The sequence below is a fragment of the Falco punctatus genome (assembly GCF_963210335.1).
Source record: "Falco punctatus genome assembly, chromosome: 2".
In the NCBI taxonomy this organism is placed as follows: domain Eukaryota; kingdom Metazoa; phylum Chordata; class Aves; order Falconiformes; family Falconidae; genus Falco; species Falco punctatus.
The window spans coordinates 23891806-23915399 of NC_137581.1; the positions used below are offsets into that span (position 1 = coordinate 23891806).

The window sequence follows — 23594 nt, forward strand, 5'->3', positions numbered from 1 at the left end:
AACTTGCCTTCATTTTACTGAGGCGTTTGGGACAAGGTCTCCAAAAGGTACAAAGGTGCCTCAAGGATATTGCCCAAGCGCCCAAAGAAACTACAGAGCTATACTTGGTCATGGCTTCATACAGGTACCAGAACCAGCCTGGTGTAGCCTTGAATAGGAGGTTGTTTTAAGGCTCTTTTCTCTCATATTTGGATGCTGTACTGGTCATGAGGCTGGAAATGGTCAGTTCTGCAGCAGGGACCGTGCTCACACAGCCTATCTTCTATCAGTTTCGGCCCATCAGCATAGCCTGCTTTTAGCAAACATCCAATGAAGGCAGCTTGGCTTCCAAAAGGAGGGAGCCATCCCATGCACTTGTTTTCTACATCACAGCTTCCCCTATAAATGTACCGTTGAAGATGCATCCATTTCAGACACGAGAAGAAAAGATCCAACCTACTTGTCTCTGTAAATGCTGTGGCTGGTGTTGTAAACATCCTCTTCAGTCAGCTGCCAGTTTTTAACAGAACCTTTCACAAAGCCAGAGACCATGACAAAGCCGAGGACAAGGATGTTGATGCAGGTGAACACTTTGTTCACGAGGGCAGATTCCTTCACGCCAAAAATTAAAAGCCCTGTGGAACAAATGGCAGATAGGCAGTCAGGTATTTCACCACCAGCAACAAGCACTGGGGACTTGCAGAGGTAGCCCAGCTCCGTTCATGCTGTGCTCTGCCCACATCTCATCTCATCCCTCATTTCTCCACAAAGGCGAGTAGCTCAGGCAGGTCAGGACTGACTCACCCAGAAGGAAGACGAGGACTCCAGCCCAGACATTACTAGTGCAGGATGTGACACACCTTCCCACCCAGCATGCCCATTTGGCACAGGCCCCTGGTAGAGTGCTTTGCTAACACAGCCAAGCTGCTTCCAGCACTTTCAATGCCAGCTCCGATCATCTCATGGCGCTACGCCGCGCCACCTAGACACAGCCTCAAACTCCACCCAGAGACTTGGAGAAAGCACCCTAAGTGCTTTTTCATGAAGGAATAGTCTTAGAGGTCTTGGCCACATGCAGAAGTTATGAACATCTTTCCTTAGAAGCAGGGGAAAATATGAGCAGGGACTGAATCTGGGAGGACAGCTACTTCTAGTGCTGAAAACACAGAAGAAGGTGGCATCTTGGGAACTCTGCTCCCATTTAAATCAGAGGGAGCTTTGTCAGCGAGTTCAGCAAGAGCAGGATTTCAGCCTGTGGTCTTAAGAGCATCTATGTGAAGAAGAGCACGTTTACAGGCTTTGGCAACCAGCATCTCACTGAGGCATAGCTCAGCTTCTCAGAAAGATGAGCTCTGCTAACCTGCGTTTGCTCTTCAGGTGACTTGACTTTCAAGAACTCAAACCGTTTAACACAAACCTTTAACAGAAACCTACGGTGGCAGCTGAGGGAGGGGGCAAAAAATGGGCTTGAGGGAGAAGAGAAGCACAACAGGGTGTCCTTACTGCTATTCCAAGGCCCTTCAAGGAGAGGGGAGCGTCCTGTGCACTTACCTTTCCTTCTATTAAAATAGGAAATCAGCCGAGACAGCCACATCAGGGAAGTATTTGATAAAACTGTCTCCCTGCCCAGCAAAACTTGTAAGGTACCTTGTAAAAATCCAAAGCTCAAGACAGTGCAAGCTGAAATAAACTTGTAGTGCTTATATTTGGGACTAAAGGTGCTCATTCAGCAGCTTTTGTAGAAAAGAATGGTTTGCATTTTTTATTAAAATCCAGGGAACTTGCTCCATGCAGGGGAATAAAGTCATCTGTAATCTGTATAATTTTATGCCTTGGTAGAGCTAAAGCAAGGAGTCCTAATAAATTGTATCTGAGGTGAAAGACCAGATTCTAATTTGAAATTTGAGCAATACTTATTATATAAAAATAAACAAAGAGGAAAATCTCTCCTATTTAGATGTAGTCCTGAAAAGAGAGGGCTGCTATTGACTTGAGCAGTCCTCAACACAGTCCTAGATCCAAATGCAAACCCAGATGCCAAAGCATCCCTTGCTTTTGAAGCCTGTCCTCGGGAGCACAGCTCATGCTGTGAGACTGCCATTCTGATCAGAGTGGGAAATGCCGGGATAACTCGGCTGGGGTGACGCTGCAGCTTCTGCATTCTAGCAGCCACAGAGAGGTACATGAGAAGCATAATTGTTAAAATATGCCTAAATCTGGGAATGCTTCGCAAGACCCAGTTGGAGTAGAGGTAGAAGTTCAGAAAGGTTTTAATTTTACAAATTTTCAAAACTTTTCCAAATTCCGATCAAAGCCTTTGCACATTTTTAGAAAAAAAAGAGGGCCTGACTGTTGATCCCACATTTATTTCTCTGGACTCTTCCATTCACTGATGCAAACTGAAGCCCATATATATTTTTTAAAAACCCAAAACAGGAGTACATGAGGTTGTTACTGACTTCCGTGGGGTTTTTTTCTCACTTTCCTGGCTCAAGGCACCAAAACTTAGCAGATTATCAAAGGGGGAATAAGGTTGATAGAGCAACAGAATGAAATTCTTGTGTAATAGGATTTGTGGAGGGAAGGATTAAACTTTCATACCTGATTGAGGGTAACAAGTCATCTTTTCTTTTCTTCCTTGCATAAAATTTGATTGAAGGTTTTAAAAGTGGCTCAAAAAAAAATATAATCAAGAACACTCCCCTCTAATTAAAAACCCTGTAAACAGGCTCTGTCCTGTGCTAACTCCACAGCAGCTATGTAGGTCAATCCAACACTTGTAGCAAAGAAAGAGTCTTTAATATGTTCTCCAAAAAACTTTGTGCCTATTCCAAAAGCAAAGAATGAAATTACAGGAGGAGGTCCAAGACTCACAAACCTCTCCAAGGTTTTACCTGTTAGGATGATGATTATCACCACTGCAAAGATGTCTGGGTATTTTGCTAGCACTCCAGGAGCATCCATCGTCATGTATTTTTTACAAAATTCTTCAATGTGCTGGCCTATGATTTCATCAAACGTCGCACTCCACGCTCTGGCCACGCTCGAAGTTCCTGCCAGAGGACAGAAAGGACACAGATCACCCTTTGTGGCTGGCACATGTTTCAAACCGGGGGCACCCTGCAAGGCTTTTCACAATGGAGGGACTCAAAGCAACCTTGTGCGTGCTTCTCAGGTGCTGGGAGTAGGCTTTCCTCTGCAGATCCAGCCCGCAGCCTGTACTCATGCCTGGTATCTACTCTGATGGTAACACACACAGGTGGTGGGTCTCAGGCTCATGCTCAGCTGACAAGATAAAAAAAATCCTTGTAGTTCAGCTTCTTAGTAAACCTCAGCTTTGCCTTAGATACTGCTTAAACTGACCTTTTTCCTTACACCCCCAGCAGCCTGAACTTCCCCCAAACCTGGTAATTTCTGCTACTAGAGAGGTCTAAGTGTTGTGCTGCAGAAGTCCCTGACAGCCCCAGCTGGGTGACTGCAGCCCAGGCAGAGGGACCTTACAGAAGCCATGTGGCGTCCAGCAGCACAACACTAGAGCACCAGAGCCTGAACCACAACACTCACCAAGCTCTGCGCTCCAGCAGCATGCAAGTCTGCTCTGCCCTCCAGTGCTACAGCATCCAAGGTGGGTAAAGACTGATGCAATTTACAGGCTATCTGACCATAAGTCAGCCTACTGCAGGATGCTGGTGATGATCCCAACAAGTGGCACAACTCCTCCTGCCTGCAGCAAGTGCTTAGGCTTCCCCCGCTGGGGCTGCTGCGGTTCCCGAGAGCATCACACCATGCACAGCTTGCCAGGCTGAGAACTGAACCTGGAGCCTCAGGAAGGCCAAGTCCAGGACATGGTCTAGGCCAGAAGAGTAATTTCAGAGACTGAAATAGTAACAACAAAAAGCTAGCACCAGACAGTGACAGCATTGTGTAAAATAAGTAGGTTTGGGTAACAGCCAATTTTCCCTCTCATGCATTAAAGTTATAGTTATACTCCCCGTGTCTTATACGGTATACTATATATAACCACATCTAATTGCATGCTAGAATTACTACTGTACATAATTACCTAGTTAAAAAAAGAGGTTGGTTTGGTTTCAGTTTGCAGAGCAGTTCCTCAGAGAACGCTGTCAGGAGCCTCCTTCTACCTAGGACAGTTTGTCCTGACACACTCACCTGTCAGCGGGTGTTCAGGTCCCAACTCCGGCAGCTGCAATCGTGTCTAACAGTATCTGTGCTCACCTACAGCAAATCCTCTGCAGCAGCTGTGGGCAGCACCTGCAGCAAAGCTGGGAACGCTCACTGCCCCAATCCAGCTTTGCAAAAGTATAAAAAGTAAGCTGCAGAACGGACCTGCCTGGAGACTGCCATTCACCGAGACAGCGAAGTGCACAGTGTGAACGCTTTTAAAGAGCTGGGACATCAGTGCTGTTGATTTAATCTTGAAAAGCTCCAGAAGTTATTGTATACCACATTACAATTTTTCAGCTTAACTTTGGCACGATTTGATGGAAGAGGCCATTTCTTTAGTGCTGGGGTTTTTTTGTTGGTTTTTTTTTGGTTTTTTTTTTTGTTTTTTTTTTTTCTGTCCTGGCTCTAATATTTCATGTTGTAGGACAGGAACAACCAGCTCCTGCATGTATTATATTAGATGCCAGTTGCTTGCGTGCCAGTTCTATGTAACTACCAACCATTTATCCCAAACTCTCTGTAACCAACAGCCCTGAGGGAGCAGGGGGAATCTGACATTCTTCCAACATTGCAGGCACCTGGATAATACCTTAATGTTGCTAGAGAGAACAGTGCAAAGACATTTGCCTTGTACCAAGGAGGATTTACTAGTTCTGGGTCAGCATAACCTCACCAGACCAAGCTGGTTCCTGCCTGCAGCACACAGCTCCCAGGACAGCCGCGGAGCTCAGGTGCAGGGCTCACTGCAGGAACAGGCACAGGCTAGGAGGTCACCGCATGCCCCCGGAAACCCCAATGGCAACTACTCATCAGGGATGCTCATTGTAGTATCAGCCCTCACCAGGTTCCAGTTCCTGAAACGCTTCCCCACAGTCTGGCATGGTTCCCCAAACCCACATCATCCCAGAAGGAAGTTCACACCAGATCCTAGTCCTGGACACCTTCCTTCTGTCTAGACCACAACTGATCAGTTGGATGCCCATTTTTACCCATCACCCACCTCCAAGACCCCACACTAGTCTTCCTCCAAGCCAAGTCACAAGTCAACAACCTGTTGTCCACCCATCCCGGGACCCCAGGATTTCTTTTTCCACCCCCACAATACTTTCTGAACAGCTGTCCGAGAACCTCAGCATAAAAACACCAAGTTAGCCAAGCCCCTTACAGATGCAAGCTCCCACCACCTAGTTTCAGGGGCACTGCTTGGCATTTTCTGCAGCACGGCCATGAAAAAAATTGGCTTTTTGCCCCCTCTCAATCCACAGCTCTGAACTGCAACATGTGCCTGCCAACTGCTGGGAGTTGTCCTTGCTCACAAGAGAGGCAGTTAGTACAGGGAGAAAGGCTGGGTAAGATACAGGAAAAAAAAAAAAAAAAAAAAAAAAGGAGACCTGATACAGCTCACACCCTCCCTCAGTTGTTTTTCCTGCTTAGCCATCCTTCCTCCAAGTTATGAGGAAGGCAGTTTCAAACATGCAAACACATATTTTTGTCACAAGAGTGAATTAAAAGTAACAAAGTTGTGTTTGAACACATTAATGGATAATATCCACTTATTTTTTTCAGTGAATTTTCTGCCTTGTGATAACACACTGAGCAGCCCACTCCAAAATAAAAACTGAGGAAGTGCTTCACAAGCCATTATAAGAGGACAAAAAAAAAAAAAAAAAAAATATCTCAGAAATACCAGCCTCGGCCCAGATCCTGGGACTGTAACATCCAGTATGGAAATCTTTTCATCATGTATTTGCAGAATCAGGTTTTGGGACAGCATCCACAGCCTATGCCAGTCATTTTTGTGGTCCAGTATTATGGTGAGAAGGGCCACATACCTAGAGAGGTAGCATGGAGGAGACGATTTATCATTACCTTTCTGGAACAGAAGATAAATGACCAAGAAGCCTGTTCAATTTTTCTACATGTAGCTTAAGCAGAGTCCATTTCAGAAATCTGAAGAAAATGATAAACTTAATTTTAAATAAACCCTATTTTTATCCCCTCCTTGCAGTCAATCTGATTCATAAAAGAACCACAGGACGTGTGTTTCCTAAGGAGATGAGTTTAATTGACTCTGGCTTTTCATCATCTCATTTCTTATATAACAAAAAAAAAAAAAAAAAAAAAGAGGCACAGGAAAAGGTTTCAGGTAGCAAACAAAGCAGAGCCAGCATTTCAGCCAAGTAACTGCTGTGTCACTGTATGGGTCTTCATATGATCTTAGCCTCCACAGCACCATGGGAACTGATCTCCACAGTTACACTTACACATGGCATAAAATGCATTTAAAAAAAAACACCCTCCTTTTAATAATTTAGCATAACAATGTCTTTCATTTTAACTAGTAAGTCTTCACTCTCAACTGGCATGTTGGCTGCAGCCTTAATTACAGGCATGATGACAGTGTGCCTAAAAAGACACGAATCTTTAATTACCAAAGTGTGGCTTAGTTCTAATGCATCAGCTGAGCTGTACACTGCACACTCTGAGCTTGATCCAAGGCCTCTCCTAGCGGGAGTCAAGGGCTTAGAAGGGATTTGGTTTAGATGTTTCAGAGACTGTGAACCTGCAGACCACCCTTAAACTTGATCCTGCAGCCATTCACAAGACAAAACTCTGATCTCGAGGCCTCAAAGGGACCATGAATTAACCCTTAACAGGCCAAGAGTACCGATACTGCTGTATGAAAGCATCCTTCCATCAGCGGCTTCTTTCCCAGCAGAGGGAACACACTTTTGTCCCCAGCAAGTGTGCAGCAGCCAAGGGACGCCAAAAGGACGGCATGGAGATTCAAAGGAAATCACAGCAGCAGTCAGCCAGCTTCGGGACAAACCTTCAGCCTGCAGCACACCACTCACCTCGACTGACCAGAGCCACCAACAATACACCCCACAGGCAAGTCCTGAAATCCTTGGTGAGTGCGGGAGTGCAGCACCTATTTTCTGTCAGTAACACATGTGCCCAAACCAGGCTGCCATCCTACACTAACGCTAAGGTCTTGCACTGCACCTGCCATACTTACCGATAACATAGGAGAGGATTAAATTCCACCCTGTGATGAAGGCCCACAGCTCGCCCACGGTCACGTAGCTGTACAGATAAGCTGATCCCGTCTTAGGAACTCGAGCACCAAATTCTCCGTAGCAGAGTCCGGCCAGCACTGAAGCCAAGGCAGCAATCAAGAAGGAGATAACAATGGCAGGTCCCGCATTTTCCCGTGCCACAGCTCCAGCCAGTACATAGACACCTGCACCCAAAGTGCTGCCTACACCCAGAGCCACTAAGTCAAATGTGTTGAGGCATCGTGAAAGCCGACTGTCTTCTCGAGTGCAGTCCACATTTTTCCGGCGAAGAAGCTGGTTTCCGAAATTGATAATTTTCTGACACTCCATCTTCGTGTTTGGGCCTGCAAAAAAGATGCTGCAATCATTACCTCGACCAGAATACCCTCTGAAACAGCATCACTGCACAGGTGCACTGCTACAGCCCCGTTACATTTCAACAAACGAGCCTTCCCACCTTCCATCTTTTTACATGGCAGAATGTCTCCTTCAGCATTTTACCCAGGCTTAGCACAGGGAATTAAAACAGACAAAACCAAAGCATTTTCTGCTTCCTGCTCCCAGTTCACGCTGCGAAGCCTGCGCGATCCCAGGAGAGATGCAGCACTACACCCCAGCTCCCACCCCACTCCACAACTACCCAGTCCACAGACAAGTGGGCAAGCCAAAAATGCAAAGCCCATCTTTAGGATTTCAGAACTGTTTTCCAGGGCTGAGAATTAATAAAAGACATATATATATATATATATATAGAGAGAGAGAGAGATATGTACTTATACATATTTTTTATGTCTCAGAGTGCACTAAGAAATGAGCGTTACATCCCAGAATAAGGCACCACACATGCTACTGTCCCTAGAGCACAACACGACTACACGCTGCAGTCAGTGACACCATTTGCAGTCAAACAGACCCGCTGGGACATTTCTCCTCTCTAAGCTCCAGCCACAGGCAGTAGCACAGGCTGCTGTTGCCAACAACTGCGCAGGCTGAAACAGACATAATTTAGGAAAAAGGACACACAGAATCAAGTTTTAACGTGGTTACGTTGAGGCAAAGGCTGGAGCTATTTTGCATTTGCAACAACTGAAGCGAGAGCACAGTGGGGCTCCCTGAACCCCCCTGTCCCACCCAGGACTGCAGGATGGGGGTGTTTGATGAAACCATGGGACAGGTTTCCAGCCATAGTCCCATTGCAGCAACTGCGCTATTCCTGTCTACGAACCTGATGGCACAGTGGCTTCTGCGTGCGAATAGTTCCGGGGCAGCTCCCCTGCTTGGCACTTTATGATGGGATTAGCAGCAGGGTAAAGTAAACCCCTCTCTGTGGAGGAATCCCTTAGGAAATCCTTTTCCCATTAGACACACGTATCTTGCAGTGCTATCCCAGGGGAAGATTTAGCTATGTAACTCGCCAAGCCTACAAATTTCACCATCTGCATAGGTGTCCACCTAACACAGACAGTAATAGTACACAATCGGTCAAACTAGCATGGCCAGTGGTGGGGGGGGTGTCAGGTCCTTGAGGACATTTGTGGAACTAATGCTGTTAGGGAGCCTGCCCATTGAAGATGTATGTCCTTGGACACAGCCTGGGTATGGAAGTTCTGTCTTACTCTTTCTGAAAAAAATTAAGTACATTGCTTCAAAATTGTCCTTGCCTTTAGAGAACAGCTAGAGACCTCCTCTTCACAGCATCAGAAGGAATTTCTTGCTCTTTACACTGCCTAGCCCCAGCTGTCACAGGCAACCATGGCATTACATCAGGCCTTCCCTTAAAAACTTCTAGGTGCCTTACGTCCACTGTTAGAAAGTTCCACCAAAACTCCTCTACTCCAGCCAAAATGCTTTGGCCAGCAGCATTTACTCACATGCTCTTGTGCCAAGAATGGCCTTTCCCCGCTTGAGTGGTGACCCCAGTGAACCTTTAGAGATCAGACATAACCTCTCAGCCTTCATTTTGCAAAGGTAAGTGATCCAAGCCCCAAAGATATGGACAGTCCCTTGCTCTGCCTGCAACTGTCCACCTCTGAACCACCCTCTGAACAGCAGCATATCCCACTAGCACCCATCTACTTGTTGCATCAAGAGGAACCATCAGAAGCAGCAAGAGCATCCAAAGAGCAACCACTAAGAACTCCAGTGGGTATCTCCTCTACCAGTGTGTTTTCCTCTCCCAGTCCCTGACTTCTCACTAAGAAGTCCCTTTTGCACCATGCCAGTTTCCTGCTAGTCCTCATCTTCTTTAAAAAACTTCCTGTATGGCACCGCATCAAAAGCTTTATTCAAGTCAGGATAAAGGAGAGCTATCATTCTTCAATTTAACCTTAAAAGTAAAATAAACAATAGTGCCCCCCCACCTTTCCTGTGCCTCTTATCAAATAAAACTGTCAGGTGGATCTGCCAGTCTTTCACAGGTAAACTCACTTCTCTCTTCACTCTTTTCCAGCCAATAGGCACCACCTCCTGCTTTGGCAGAGGTTTCACTTTGCTGGTTCACCACCATTTTTATGCCCTGGTTCTTTCTGATTAATTGTCCCCCACCCTCCTCTTCTGAGTGTTGCTCCCACTGGCTGTAGCCATTTTCCTCAGACCACACTGTGCCTTCATCCCAGCACCATTGTCCTCATTCAGAATTTGGCAGTTGGATAATGATGCTCTCCATAGCTAGGATGTTTCCATAGGACCTGCTGGATTACTCCTAATTCATATATGCAGAAAAACATATATTAAAATAAGGCAGTGCTGGGGGAGCTGTAACAAGGCATGTTCTTCACCTTGAATGGGCCTCCAGTGGAGGAAGTCCAACAATTGTGACAAGCACCAAGAAGCTCTGAACATCACTAGAGCCACACTCCAACCAAAGATGACAGACAACCTAAACCAGAGTAATAGAGCTGGCACTGACCATACTTTTACAAACAGATTTGCCTCTGGGAACCAAAATCACTACTATAAGACCTGCATTCAACTATTTAATGTGCATTAGCATTTCTGTCCTGAACACGAGTACTTTAAAAGTGAATGTCCTGGTTGCCTGGTTTACCTCACTTTGATTCACACTGCAGAGAGCTCATGAAGTGCACAAACCCAATACTACGGGCATGAAACTAAACCTGTGGATGCTGCAGGGGCATAGGTAATGCATCCCAACACCTGATGGGTGCTCAGCCTGCAGGAACAGCTCTAGGAGAGCCTCCCCTGTAAGATACGTTGTGCAGACATCAGATTCTCAGCAGCAACTGCTGTGCTCTGCGCATCTACAGGCTGTGCTATTTGCCCACGTGGACACAGCCTACATGGATGAATGTCATCTTCCATCTCAGACTGCATCTGTAGCTTCAAGAAGCCCAGCCTGATACCCACACTGCAGCATCAAGCCTGGCTTTAGCACCAGGACTTTAAAATGTTTCTTCATTAATTATGGAAAATGAGAAGGTTCTTTTACTTAGCTGCAAGGCTGGACTGAGGCATTCACTTTCCAACAAATACTGCCTTGTATACCAATAATGGAACAGCAGTATACATTGCACACTAACATCAATAGTATGGTGAGAATAACGTGCAGGCAAAAATACTACTAAATGCAATTTACAGTATGGTCGAGATTGGTACTTTATCAGCTCCAGCTAAAACCCAGTGTAAAAGGTGGGAAAATACACGCTAAGAAACTTAATTAACAAAGTCAGCTACTAAATTCAGTGCTTCAATTTTGTCACCGCAGCATCAACTATAAAATCGAAAATCCTCTTTGCTTTTCCAAGACACAAGTCATAAGCCCTGGCTTAAATCCCTTTCTCTTACACTAACACCCTACTACGAGAAAGTAATTGCAACTGCAGGAACAAGGCTGAGGATTTACAAGTCCCACTGAGTTAGGAATTGTCTCCTCTACCAACAGCTTTCAAACATGCTTCCGAGACATGGATTTAAGACTGCTGGAAAAAGGCAGGTTTCAAGCCAGTCTTACAAAAACCTTGTTTGATGAGCCATGGCAATTCCCAATGCACCGGAGAGAGGGAAAACTATCTTCTTTTTACCTAAGTGCATGCCTATGTCCGTTCACTCACACAGTCTCCTTCCCACTTGAACCTTACCCAAACCCATGCCAGCCAGGACTGCTTTCAGCTAATTGCTTTCCCCTGCAGACCTTCCCAAAGCAGGGACAAGGCAATCCTGAACTTTGAACTGGGGTAAGGTGCCAAGAAAAGCACGGCAGTAGAGCATTCCCTATGCATATCGTTGCTTTCTAGGACAACACAAGCCCTTAACTTTGCTTAATTCCCACCAGAGTGATGCAGAGATCCCACTGATGCCTGCATCCTATGAAGACCACAGCAATGGGGCTAACGCTTACATTCAGTCTGGAGCTCCAGGAAACAGGGAGGATCCCAGTGCTACGCAGCAAGAAATAAAAACAACCACTACAGATGATATAAAAAAGCCCTCCAAAACAAAACAAAGAAACCCCTGCCATAAACTGCAGCCAACTATAAGCAAGATACTCACAGGAGATGTGTTAATAGATTCATTTTTCAAAGCTAGTGTGAAAGTCAAGACAAGTTTGACTCTGAACCAGACTCTGGATTTCAGGACAAACACAGGTTTATTCTGCAGTACAGAAACATCAAGAACTGCCAAAGGATTGGTGAAAAACAGTTTACTTCTTGTAAGTATTTATGGCAAGGTTTAGACATTCAATGGCCTGAACAGAGGAGTTAGAAGCAACACAGAAGAATACAGGGAAGTCCCAGCTAAGGCTATTAATAAAGACAGAAAGTGGAAAGTGGTAGAGATGGCACAGCTCAGCAAGAAGCCAAGCGATGTGCCAGGGAGGTCCGCAGAGATGCAGTGCTGGTGGGCAGGGCTCACCTGCCCTTCGCACAGAGCCCCTGGGCAAGCCCAGATGGACTCCTGAGGTAGAGATGGACCAACCACAGGGGACCACCACAGAAGCTTACAGGAGATCTTCCCGAGACATTTCACCCTGGCTGAGGCTACATGTCCAGGCCTCCCCAAGCCCTAGTGACTTAACACGTTATTTTGTGTTTCTCGGGGTTTGCACCTCCAAGTTAACATTAACCTTGCTGAGCATACTGGCTTTCATCCTACAAGGTACCGAGTATCTCTTACGTGGAAAATGAAGGTGAGGGAGGAGGGTGTCTTGCAGGGTTGGACCATGTAATGTGCAGAAGGAAAAGACTTGTGGTGTGAACCCACTCATCAACACAGGAGTTTCTACGATGCCCGCACAACAGGAAGGGGGCTAACCCTAAGAGCTAGATGCCACTAATGGTACGTCTGCTTGCAGTGTGTAAGTGACCTACTGTCCCCATACACCACACAAAGCTCTAAGGAAGACATGCTCTGCAGTGAACAGAAGCAAAATGCAGAGGTCAGGCTGTGCAGCCTGACACGATCTTTGTCTAGAAAGTGCCTCCAGGTGGAGGTGGACCAAGGCTCCCCACAGATGAGAGCCACTCTCCCTCCTCCTTCCACCACCACTGATACACAAGGAGCTGCGGATGACGAGACTCTCAGGGTTTGGCTCAAGGCCTCTGCTTCAAAAAAGGTACTACATAACGATAACGGTAGACCTTTTATTTCCGACATAGCCATTTATCTTAACTAAATCTGGTGCCTTGCAAAACAAACATGACTCAGTCTTCCCAAGCCAATGGGAGTTTTATCTCTGCATTGAAAATGAAGGCGTACCTGGTACAAAGGCATGGCAAATCACTTCTTTGGCAAGAATAGGGCTGAGGAAGGGCAACATCCCCAGCAGAGAAACAGCTCCTCCCTGCAAGGATGGAGAATCAAGCCACAAATCTGGCAAGGTTGTGTTTTTTGGTGTGTTTTTTTTTGGGGGGGGGGGGTTGTTTGTTTTTGTTTTTTTTTTTTTGGGGGGGGGGCATAAGATTTATTTGTTAAAAAAATATTAAAATCTAGTGATTAATTTCAAGCTTATATATCACTCAAGAGTATCTCACCACAAACATTTCAAAACGATTTCATTCTGAAGCTTCCTCAGGCATATCTAAAGGTGTTCACAGCTGTACTACAGATATCAAAAATAAAGCAGAACTGCTTTTATGGATAATTTGTTTAGAAGATGGGCCATTTAATTATGACAGACCTGAAAATTAAGGCTGACATCCTGCAGCTGGTTTAATGGCTGCAGACAGTGTTCTTCTGGCTGACCTCAAGATCAAGATATCAACTTCATCCTGCTCAAAAAGCATCAGAAAATCTGAGCGTCTCTGTTGTGAACAAAATATCTCCTACAACCCGCAGATAACAGACCGGGAGCTGTGTGCAGGGCATGGTACCTGCACTGCAGCCATGTGCTGCATCCCTCGCACACAGCGCTGTCCTTCATCTCTCAGACGACTGATCACCAACCTAAGCATCTCTCACATGTTTTTGTTGCTTTTGAAACAGCAGGTACCAAATCAACCTTTCACTTTCAATTATATTCACTGTAGCTTGGCGAAGAGACCTTCAATAAAAGACAAGTGGGATTTTTTTTGGGGGGAGAACAATCTTTTGGTTTAACAGGACGCAGTATGGGGGGCCATTACACCTCTGCCCAAAACCTTTCCTCTGATACAATTTGTTATCTTTGCAATTGTATCAAAGGGTGATTTTGGCGGAGATTATAGTTTTTCCCTCCTTAGAAGTTGGATCCGGCTGTGATCTCGCTTTCTGAAACAGCCGTTCTTGCCTTTGAAGTGAGGAAATGTGTTCTGGGCTGGTTCCTCTCACTCCCACTGCCAACCATACTTGAAACGATGAGCTTTTTTTTGAATGTACGGTCAGTATTCCTGTGGCACAATGCAGTCCTAATCACATAAAACAATATAAATTATTCCTGAAATGTTACCAGATGGTATATAACCACCTTCAAGTTGAGGAAACTTGATCTGAATGAACACAGATCAGCTTTGTTCTGCACACACCTAGCTCTCACTCCTGCTTTAGCTCTGGTTTCTCTGATGAGACTCAGGGAGCTGCAAGCCCTGGTCACTCAGACCCTGGGTAGGAAATGGCTTTACCCCAAGGCTCTGGGCACCTTCATGTTTCAGCAGGAGCCGAGGGCTTTGAGAGCAGCGGGAAGCAATGACGCACCTAGATAACCTAGCAGGGTGGACCTGGAGCAGGGGCCACATCCTTGGGTGAAATCCTGTCCCACTGAAGTCAATGGCAAAGCTCCCACTGACTTCAATAGGGGCCAAATTCCACCCACTGCTACTGGTCCTTGTCTTTTATTTACAGTGCATTTTGTGTTTGTTACTTTTGTTCCCTGTCCAAATTTTTGTGCCTTGACTGTATTGTATTTTCAAATAAAGTAAGATATTCTTCCTCCTCTTATCTAATGGTTAACATACCTATTATATCAGGTTAATAGATTTCCTTCCCCATTAACAACATTTTAAAAAGGGACATTCTTCAAAACAATCCCATAAGAAAATAAGCAATCTTGCATCTGGTTAACAGCAAAAAGTAAACCATAACAAACATCTGTCCAGCTAAACATAAAACACCACGTGTAAAAATAAGCTGACAGGGCACCATTTTTACACAAGCAGTACTATCACTTCCTAAACAATTACAATTTGTTTCAGCTTCTGAAAAACCACTCCTTATCTATTTCAAGACTTTGCTGCTCCTGAGAATTTTCTTCTCCAATTTGCAGAAGAGCATAAAATTAAAGCCAATTACGCAGAACAAGGAGTTTTCTACTAAGGAAAGAAGAAAAACCAAGCCTAGCCCCATTGCATGTGCAACGAAGTCCCCAATCATCTCCTCAGAGGAAGCACAAACAGAAGTCCATGCTCAACGTTGTCCCACATATGCTTATATCCGTTTTGAAACATGTGAGAACCTCCAATACCATTAGTAGCCTTCTGTCACAGCAAGGTGATGTCCTGTGGACAGTCTTATTTTCCTTAGTATCTTTTTGGTCTTCAACAAATGTATTTCCCATACAGCTGTACCATCACTGCAGAAGCAGTTAGGCCACGTTGGTATGTCTGACAAACAATGTGGAATGGGTTTGGCCCTCTATCTCTAGTTTAAACACAGGTCAGCTCCCTGAACGAGTATGTAGTGACGATGCTAACTTTTTGATCAACACAAAGGTAACAAAACCATTTGGGAGCCCTTTCCAAAAGGCCGAGTTTGCTACTTCCATCCTCAAGGTGGTATCACTCACAGAGAAGTCCTGCACAGAAAAAGAAGAGGTGGAAACACTCAATTCCTACTACTGACATTAGCTTTATTTGGGGTGTCAGATTTGACTGTAGCCTCCTAAATGCAAAGAGGTTATATGTTGTACGGGACCAAGCCAGGACACTGAATGCTTTTTGAAGTATCATTCAGAAGTACAACGAGGAAAGTCGATAGTCACCAAGGCACATCAGCCCTGGTGTGATGTGTGTAACGTGATCCTTCACAATATAAAGCAGGAATTGTGTCAGATATGTCTTTCCAAAACATCTTGCCTTGGAAATTCTCCTATGTTTTATTATGTTACTTTGCAACAAGTGATAGAGCAGAGACAAGATGGCTACAGCAGATGTGGAACATTCCCCACAGACATTTAAACACTTATCTCAAGACTTTTTGAAACAGAAGCAAAAGACGTGGCATCAGACCCTAAGGTGCATCTGGCTGTGTCCCCAAAGCTGCTGCAAGTGTCCCCCATCAGCTGTGCTGGACAAGGCAGGCAGTTTAGAGACAACACACCTAGGACAAGTGCCAGGAACCGACTCAGAAGCTGTGGTCACCATTTGCAGATGCCTGCCACAAGCAAAAAGGCTGATGAAAATAAAGGCATGACCAAACATTAGCATTACGCAAAGCTGGAAGATATCCCATGATAGCAGCAGTAATGGCAAGGAGTCCAAGCCAAAAGCCACCCAAGTAACTGTAATTCTTTGCATTGCTTTCACTGTTACGTAAAGGAATACTGACCTGGTGAAGCATTTGCATCAGACAAGGAATGTCTTGTCCATGGGCCGTTAAAAGTTTTCCCTTCTTGATTGCCATACTTGTATTTTTTATTTTTCACAAGTGTGCATATATCTCAATATACATTACAGAAATGTAAATTACATCAGTGTGTATATATATATATGTATACGAAATGACAATTCCGTTGTTAAAAAACCAAGATCAGCCACTAGAAAGGCATTTGCTACTCAAAATAAGGAAGCCATCCAGTTAAATATAAACTACACACTAAGCACAGATAACAGCACACACACGTGGCTGTGCAGTGTATACAAAACATAGCCTAACTCACCTGCTTGAAGACGCACTGCCTATAAGAAGGGGACTATAGCACTCTCCTCTGCCTTTAACAAGTATGAGGGAGGTAGTGTTGGGGGACCAGCCCGCTGTCACAGACAGCTTGGAATGGTGCAGGTTTCTGTTCCTCAGGCTCCTGAGTGTAAGGGACATTTCCAAGGCAGCATCTCCAGCACTTCTCCAGGCATCTCGTAGCCCTGGAGAATTTCTTCCATTGGAAAAGGAGCAGTGAGGTACTCTGTCTAATCTGCATGCCACCCACTTGCCAGCCATCAGTTACTAAGTGGGGAACACAAAGTCCCATTGAACATGAAGATGCTGGTGCTCCAGCACTGCCTCAGGAGAATGGCAGGGTGCTGCAGCTCATTTAACTGCTTTCCATACTGTCACAGCTGCTGGCTGTACCAACAACAGAAGTTTCTCTCTCATCCCAGGACAACTCCTGAGATAGAAAAGACTGTCTTTTTCCCCAAATCCAGACAAGAAGTCTCAACTTCCCCAAAAATTTAAAGCAGGCAAACTTCAATGTTTTGCCTCAATGTGGGTTATTTGTCATGATACACAAAACCCATTTTGAAACAAGTAGTGATTTTTGACCAAAATAGAGAGGTTCCTGCTCTGAAAGTCCTGAGGGGAATGCTTCAACCTTGCAGAATTCAAGCTTCGAAAAACTCCAAAATGGAAGTCCAGTGGTGCCCATTCTTCTCCACAAAGCTTCAGCTGTGATTAACACCAAGCATGGCACACTAAGCCATACAACACGTGGAAATTTGGATAGACATTAATTCCCCTTTTTGGCTACTGCAGAAACACACAACTTAATTGGCTTAATTTGCAGTGGGGAATTTGATACGACAACCACTTTCCAACTGCAGGCACAATGCAAGGCTAGAACAGGATGCAAGATCAGAGTCTCCACCACCCAAATGTTACAAGAACAAGAGAGAAAAATACCTGTTAGAACACAGACTGGATATAACACATGCCTCGAAGCAGTGAAGACTCAGGTGCAGTCAGACAGCACATTTGTTTTGGTAGGGTTAAACTATGAAATCAGATCTTCCTCTCCTGAAGCTACCTGCATCGTCCCTGTAGCTGTACCACAATAACCACCTGGGGAATCACTCTGCAAGCAGCATCACTGAAACAAACCCAATGCTGTGCCTACAACCAACCAGATGGCAAGCCACCACAGACAGCAGCTGAGACAAGAGAGCGATGGGCCACTTTCCAGGATGGATTCCCACCTGAGAAGTACCATCCAGTGAAAGTGAGGATCCTCTGGCACCTCAAAACAGCACCCAGCTCTTTGGAGGAGGACAGTATCAAATTTGCCACCCACAGCTCCTCAGGAATCAAGAAGTTAAGGAGATTTCTTCCTGCCTAGCTGATAAAGGGCATCGCACCTCTCTCATTACATGAATCATTATTTTCTGATGAGAAAGGATCTAATTGTAAAGTCTCCTACCAGCTCTAGTACAGTCTCCTCAAACAGTTCCTCAGCATAGCTTCAGATCACATTTTGCAAGAAAATCACTTGATTTAACTCCATTTTTCATAAAACCTGAGCGGATCTCCGCTGATAATGAGATTTCCCAAATGAAAGCCTGAAACAGACTGCAAGGGATCTACTCAAAGCAACACATAGCCCATAATCTGCCAGGGACTCAGCCTTGGCATCGAGCAAAAAATAAAGTAAGTGTTCTGGTAAACATTATTTAGTAAGTGAGTTTCTGTCTTCCTAAAGCCAGATAAGGTAAAGACAAAGCTTTGCTTAGCCAAAATGCTGGGCCATGCCATTTAGCAAGTTCCAGTCATGGTCATTGGACAGCAGTCCTTGGAAAAAATGTGGGAAACATCCCTTAAGTGATAAGGAAGCAAATCAGACCAAGACAGAAGTTTTTTATTATTAAAACAGTATTGGGAAAACAAACAACAAATAAGAGCCCCAACCTTCATGCAGAACAACAGCTGCCATCCTGCACAGATGTAGGATGCACCCAATGAGCCAGACAGAAGGAAGGACAAAACTCCCTGAACACCATCATTTCACCAGGAGGAAGGGCACAGCTGAGTGGGGATTTTCAGCTGTGAACAACAGGCAGATCAAAGTGCATGTAAGCCAGTGGATATTGGTACAAGCCTGAGCAGCAGAGAGCAGGTGGAGGTCAGCAGGTAGCTTGTGGTGAGCAGTGGCAGCTCCAGCTGGTGGCAGGGTCATGTGGCAGCAGCAGACCCTGGTCACCCCTGCCCAGCAGCCTGGAGCATCCCCCCCAAGCAACATGCCGGACCATGGACCAGGGTTTGGCCAGCCCTGTGGACCAGCACATCTGTACATCAGTTATTTCTCCAACAGGCACAGTCCCAGCACTGGTGCATGGCTTATCACCATGCTGCTGTCCCAGTTAAAAACTTCCTCCATTATGAGAACAGGTACTGACCCGAAGCAAAGGAACCCTTTACCAGGAAAGCAGTAAGTGTTTCTGTGCAAGAGGTGGAAGTGTTTGAAGAGCGGTTGTAGAGGAAAACTTTGGAGGAATTGCCCACACAAGGGAGAGCTCAGCCCGCGCTGGACACTCACTTCTTCAGGAAGGAAGGGGAGCAGAATTGCACGTGCCCAAGTCTCAGGGCTCCCTGTGCCTTACATCAAGATGACTATAAGCTTCTGAGAAAGGTTTTGCTATCCTTGCGTAACTGCATCTGTAAATTAAGTGTTCAAGGCCAGGCTGGATGGGGTTTTGAGCAATGTCATCTAGTGAAAGATACCCCTGTCCAAGGCCGGGGGGTTGGACTAGACGAGCTTTAAGGTCCCTTCTGACCCATAACATTCTAGGATTCTATGAAACAAAATATGCTGTATCACTCCTTTGGACTTACACAACCAAAATAAAGTCATTAGAAAGGAATTAGAAAAATGTTTTTATTAATCCAGGAGGTTTTCCACTGATTTGGAGTCCATTCGCAAGGGCTTGCCCCATGCAGCCCTCTGAGTCAGACCTGACAGCCCTGCACCGATGGTTGTTGGATAGTGGCTCAACACAGAAGAAGAATTACAAAAATCTTCCCTTTTCTGAAGAAACTGAAGTCAATTTCTCATTAAGCAAGCCAGCTGCATTCAAAAATATTTTAGAACTTTCTGAGAGCACTTTCATGAGTGCAGACCTAACATTAAAGCTTTCTGCAAACACGATTTACACCATGCCAAAGAGAAGCCTAACGTGAAAGGAGCATTTTTAAAGTGTTCGCTTTTAGACTCTGTATTCCCACATTCCAGCCATAATTCAAGGGCTGGGAAGGGATAAGCTACTTCCAAGCCCCACATGTTCATCATCGCAGGCAGAAACAAGCACTTCACACTCCCTTCAGCTGGTGTGTGCAGCCACACACCCTCCTGCAGCTGAGATGCTGTGTGTCTGCAGTTTCAGGGGTGGCTCTTGGCAGCTGCCTAGTGGACAAGTAATTCCCACTGGAGAGCTCTTCAGGAAGACCTTTGCCTGAGAGACAGTGCCCTGACACACACACACACCGGATTAAAAGCAGTAACCAAATGCTACCGTCTGATCAAGCCAGTACTGCCCTTTCAGCAGACTTACCCCAGGGTCATTCAGTGCCGAAGGAGCTAACAGCACATGACTGGGAGGGTCTGCTGATGCGCTAGCTTCCTGGGAACAGCGCGAGGAGCAGAGCGCAGCAGGAAGCCCTAACTGAGACTGTCTGGGCAGTGGGAGATGCTGAGCACCAACGGTGTGGCTACGCTTCCAGTGTAACCAGAACATGGCAACGTCTCAACTCCCTGATGGTTAATGACACCCCCTCCACTGCCAGTCCATGACACATGCCTCACCAGGGACTGTTATTTTGGGATGGAAATTGGGCTGGGCAGGGCAGCCATGGAGCCCAGCTGCCAGGACCACAGGATATGTCCACGTCAGTGTAGTCTAGACAGACACCCACAGCAAAAGGGGAGCTGAGGATGGTGCAAAGAGGTGGAGCAGAGGAGGTAAAGCATGGCGCTGTGTGAAGAAGAAAGAGAGGGGAGGTGATAAAAAGCCACCTGCCACCCCCACATTTGAGGGGGGGTATAACCCCCGCCTCCAGCAGTGCAACCAGCATGCACAGAAGTGATGGACGTGACACTCACCTCCTGGCCTGTGAGGAAGCACCACGCCTTTGGCCGTCCCTCACCATGGCAAGGCAGTGGGCACACACTTCTCACCTGAGATCAAACCAACCCAGCCACGACTGCCCACCTTGGCTCTCCCAGCCCAGCCAGCATCACTGCCCGTGCTGCCTTCAGGCTTGCAACAAGCTGCTCACATTGCATCATCTTCACACCTTCCTCCACTTCCCAGGCAGCTGCCCTCTGCAATATTCCCAACGATTGTAAGCAGAGAGGGCAGCTAAAAATGGACTAGTATTTAGGAACAGCAGCGATGCAGAGTCTGGTCTTTCTGGCAAGCACCACAAGTGGTTTCCATGGCAGCCTCACCCACACACTTGCCCGCTTGCTATTAGAACTTCACACTGCACGTCACCCACTTTCACTTCAGTTTTTGACCCAGTCCTGCCCAGCTCTGCAGTTCTTCAGTCTACACTACCAGAGCTAGTAAAAACCTCTTATTCAAAAGGACAGGAGCACTCAACTAAAAAAGTATACAAAATGGGATTACTAGTCTGACTGTTGGAAAAAAATTAAGTCTCAGAAGTGTTGCGTAAATAATCCCACAAGCTGTCACTGTAAAGACTGCAGCTCTTAAGTGTTGATGGATTTACAAAATGCCTCTGAAAATTGCAACCATTTTAGGCATTTAAGCCTAAAATAAGTAGAGAGCATGGCAAATGATACAAGCATGATGTTTGACCAGTCTGACGTTGGGGTAACCAGCCACTCCTGTTTTCACACAGAGGTATCAGAGTCCAGCTTCGATATATTCAACCCAAGTCAGTCTTATCAGAAACTAGGTACGCTGATGCAGAACTACATTTCACAGCAAGGTAGGTGTGGAGTGTGTTTGCTTTGGATAAACACTCTTTTTTTAGCCACAAGCTCACCATTCAGCTCTCCCCAGCTCCCTGACAGGAAAGCTGTTGTCTAAGGGGAGTTTTGCCACCATCTAACCCTAACGTTCAAGGCTGCAAGGCTGCTGATGGGGAGGGGCTGGGAGGAGAAAAAAAAAATTAAAAAAATTATGTCCAAGCACAGCCTGCTTCATATTTATCTCAGACCCTTTCTCAAAGTACAACCAAAAGGCTTCTCACTCCTGCCTGGGATCAAATCAAGAGTTGCTAAAGTTTGTTTGGGTCTTGTCCACCCCCCCACCCACTCCAAAAAAAACCCCACCCCACAAAACAAAACAAAGATGACACCCACCAGCCAAACCAGGAGCTAGACCACAAGCTGCATCCACGTCTCAGTGCTGAGAATGCCATGCAGAGGGAACCCCCACACCCCCTCAATGTGGAGGTTCCACACCGGCCAGCCCAAAAAGGGAGTTTGGCAGAAAGCTTGGAACTGTCACTAAGGGAACCTATCAGTTGGAGGAGCAGGGAGAGCAGGGACAATGCAGAGATATCAGCATTTAAGAAATGCAAAAAGTTGGCAGGTTTGGCCTCAGCCCAGCCATAAGGCCACTGCAAAATACAGCGTGGACTCAGCCCCCCCTGTTTTGCACAAGGGGAGGCATTACCTTGTAGCCAGCCTTACAGTTTATTTTGCTGTCTGTGCGGCAGAAAGCCAGCCCTCGTAACCCACATCTCTCCATGAACAGAATTTGTTCTGGCTCCCTCAGAAGCACAGGTCAACTTACAGAAGAGATTAACTCCCATGAATAAAAAGTATATGGCAAATCATTTTATTTTTTTTTGCTCAAACCCATCAGCCTAGTAGTTGTCAAATTTGTAGGCTAAAATCTTACTCTGATTTCTAATTTTATTGGAATTATCACCTGTACCTCTTTGCCCCTCATCAGAAGCCTGGTTTGCCTCAAAACCTGCACCCAGAACCCAGCAACAGAGGTCAGTGAAGGTGCCCAGCACATAGTCCCGTCAAGGGCAGTTATACTGCTATCCTTAAAAACAACTGCATCCCCATCACCAGAAGTACAGTGTTTGGAGTAAATATGCACTTTTTATTGGGAGAAAAATGACTGGTATCACCCAGTGTACCAATACCTTTTCAAAACCTTACTATATTTTTCTACATCATTCTGGCATCAAAGGAAATCTCTCTTAACTATATTTACAGGGCTGGGAAGGTACACAGAGAGACCCAAATACAACAGTCTCCAGAGAGATGTTGCATTATACATGTCAACATACATCTCTGAGCACGTACAGTGCCATCTCTCCCCATGTCACTTATCTAGAACAAGAAACTTTGAAGTATAATAAGCTCTGCTGCTGCTAGGCTCTTTTAAGTGACAGCAGGAAGGAAACAAGCTACTGACTGTAAATACTCTGCTTAGCTCCACTGTACTGGGACTTGGAAAAAAAAAATGGTTTTAAAGCAAAATAACCGAAACAAATGATAATTAGCATTTTCCCCCAAGGGTCTGAACAGCAGCATGAAAAGTGAAGAGCTGCCCTTGTACTTTTGATGGTGCCCTGCACCATGCTGTTCTGCTCTCCAGGTATTTCCTTCGAAGGGAAAAGCAGGTTCAAAAAGTACTACTCTAACATCTGTGATGCTTTATCTGGAGCAGCCAAAGCACAACAGCGTGGCTTCATCACTTACACAAGTTTCCTTGGGGGACATCCTTGTATTTTTTCACATGCCAAACACATCAGGAGGGGTAGGATTCATTTTGACTAGCTTTTGCCAACTCCAAAGCAGACATTTGGGCTTGGGGTATCATCTCACTCCCCTCTGTAACCAACAGGCAAAGACAGGCACCTCGAGGTATAAATTTATCCCTTTGGAGGAGATACAGGAGGAATGGCCCTCCAGAGACACCTGCCTTCCCCAGCTACTGCAGGGCTCCAGCAGACTTCTATGAAAACTCCACCAGACAGCTCAAGACAGAAAACAGACTAAACCTAGAGCCAGCAGAAGCAAAAACA

General features: G+C 45.7%; 1 protein-coding gene across 4 annotated transcripts in view; it reads right to left on the reverse strand.

The window, feature by feature from the left end:
* Positions 1 to 23594, reverse strand: part of SLC7A1 (solute carrier family 7 member 1) — a 50960-nt gene that overhangs the window by 16245 nt on the left and 11121 nt on the right. For 3 of the 4 annotated variants that reach the window (XM_080376422.1, XM_080376423.1, XM_080376424.1), the window contains exons 2-4: positions 7184 to 7567; positions 2874 to 3032; positions 440 to 614 (exon numbers count right to left, since the gene is read on the reverse strand). In XM_080376422.1, coding sequence (XP_080232548.1) covers positions 440 to 614; positions 2874 to 3032; positions 7184 to 7553 — 704 coding nt within the window. In that variant the 5' untranslated portion in view covers positions 7554 to 7567. Of the gene's footprint in view, positions 1 to 439; positions 615 to 2873; positions 3033 to 5855; positions 5997 to 7183; positions 7568 to 23594 lie in introns of those variants that run through there. The other variant, XM_080376425.1, reaches the window with a different exon arrangement.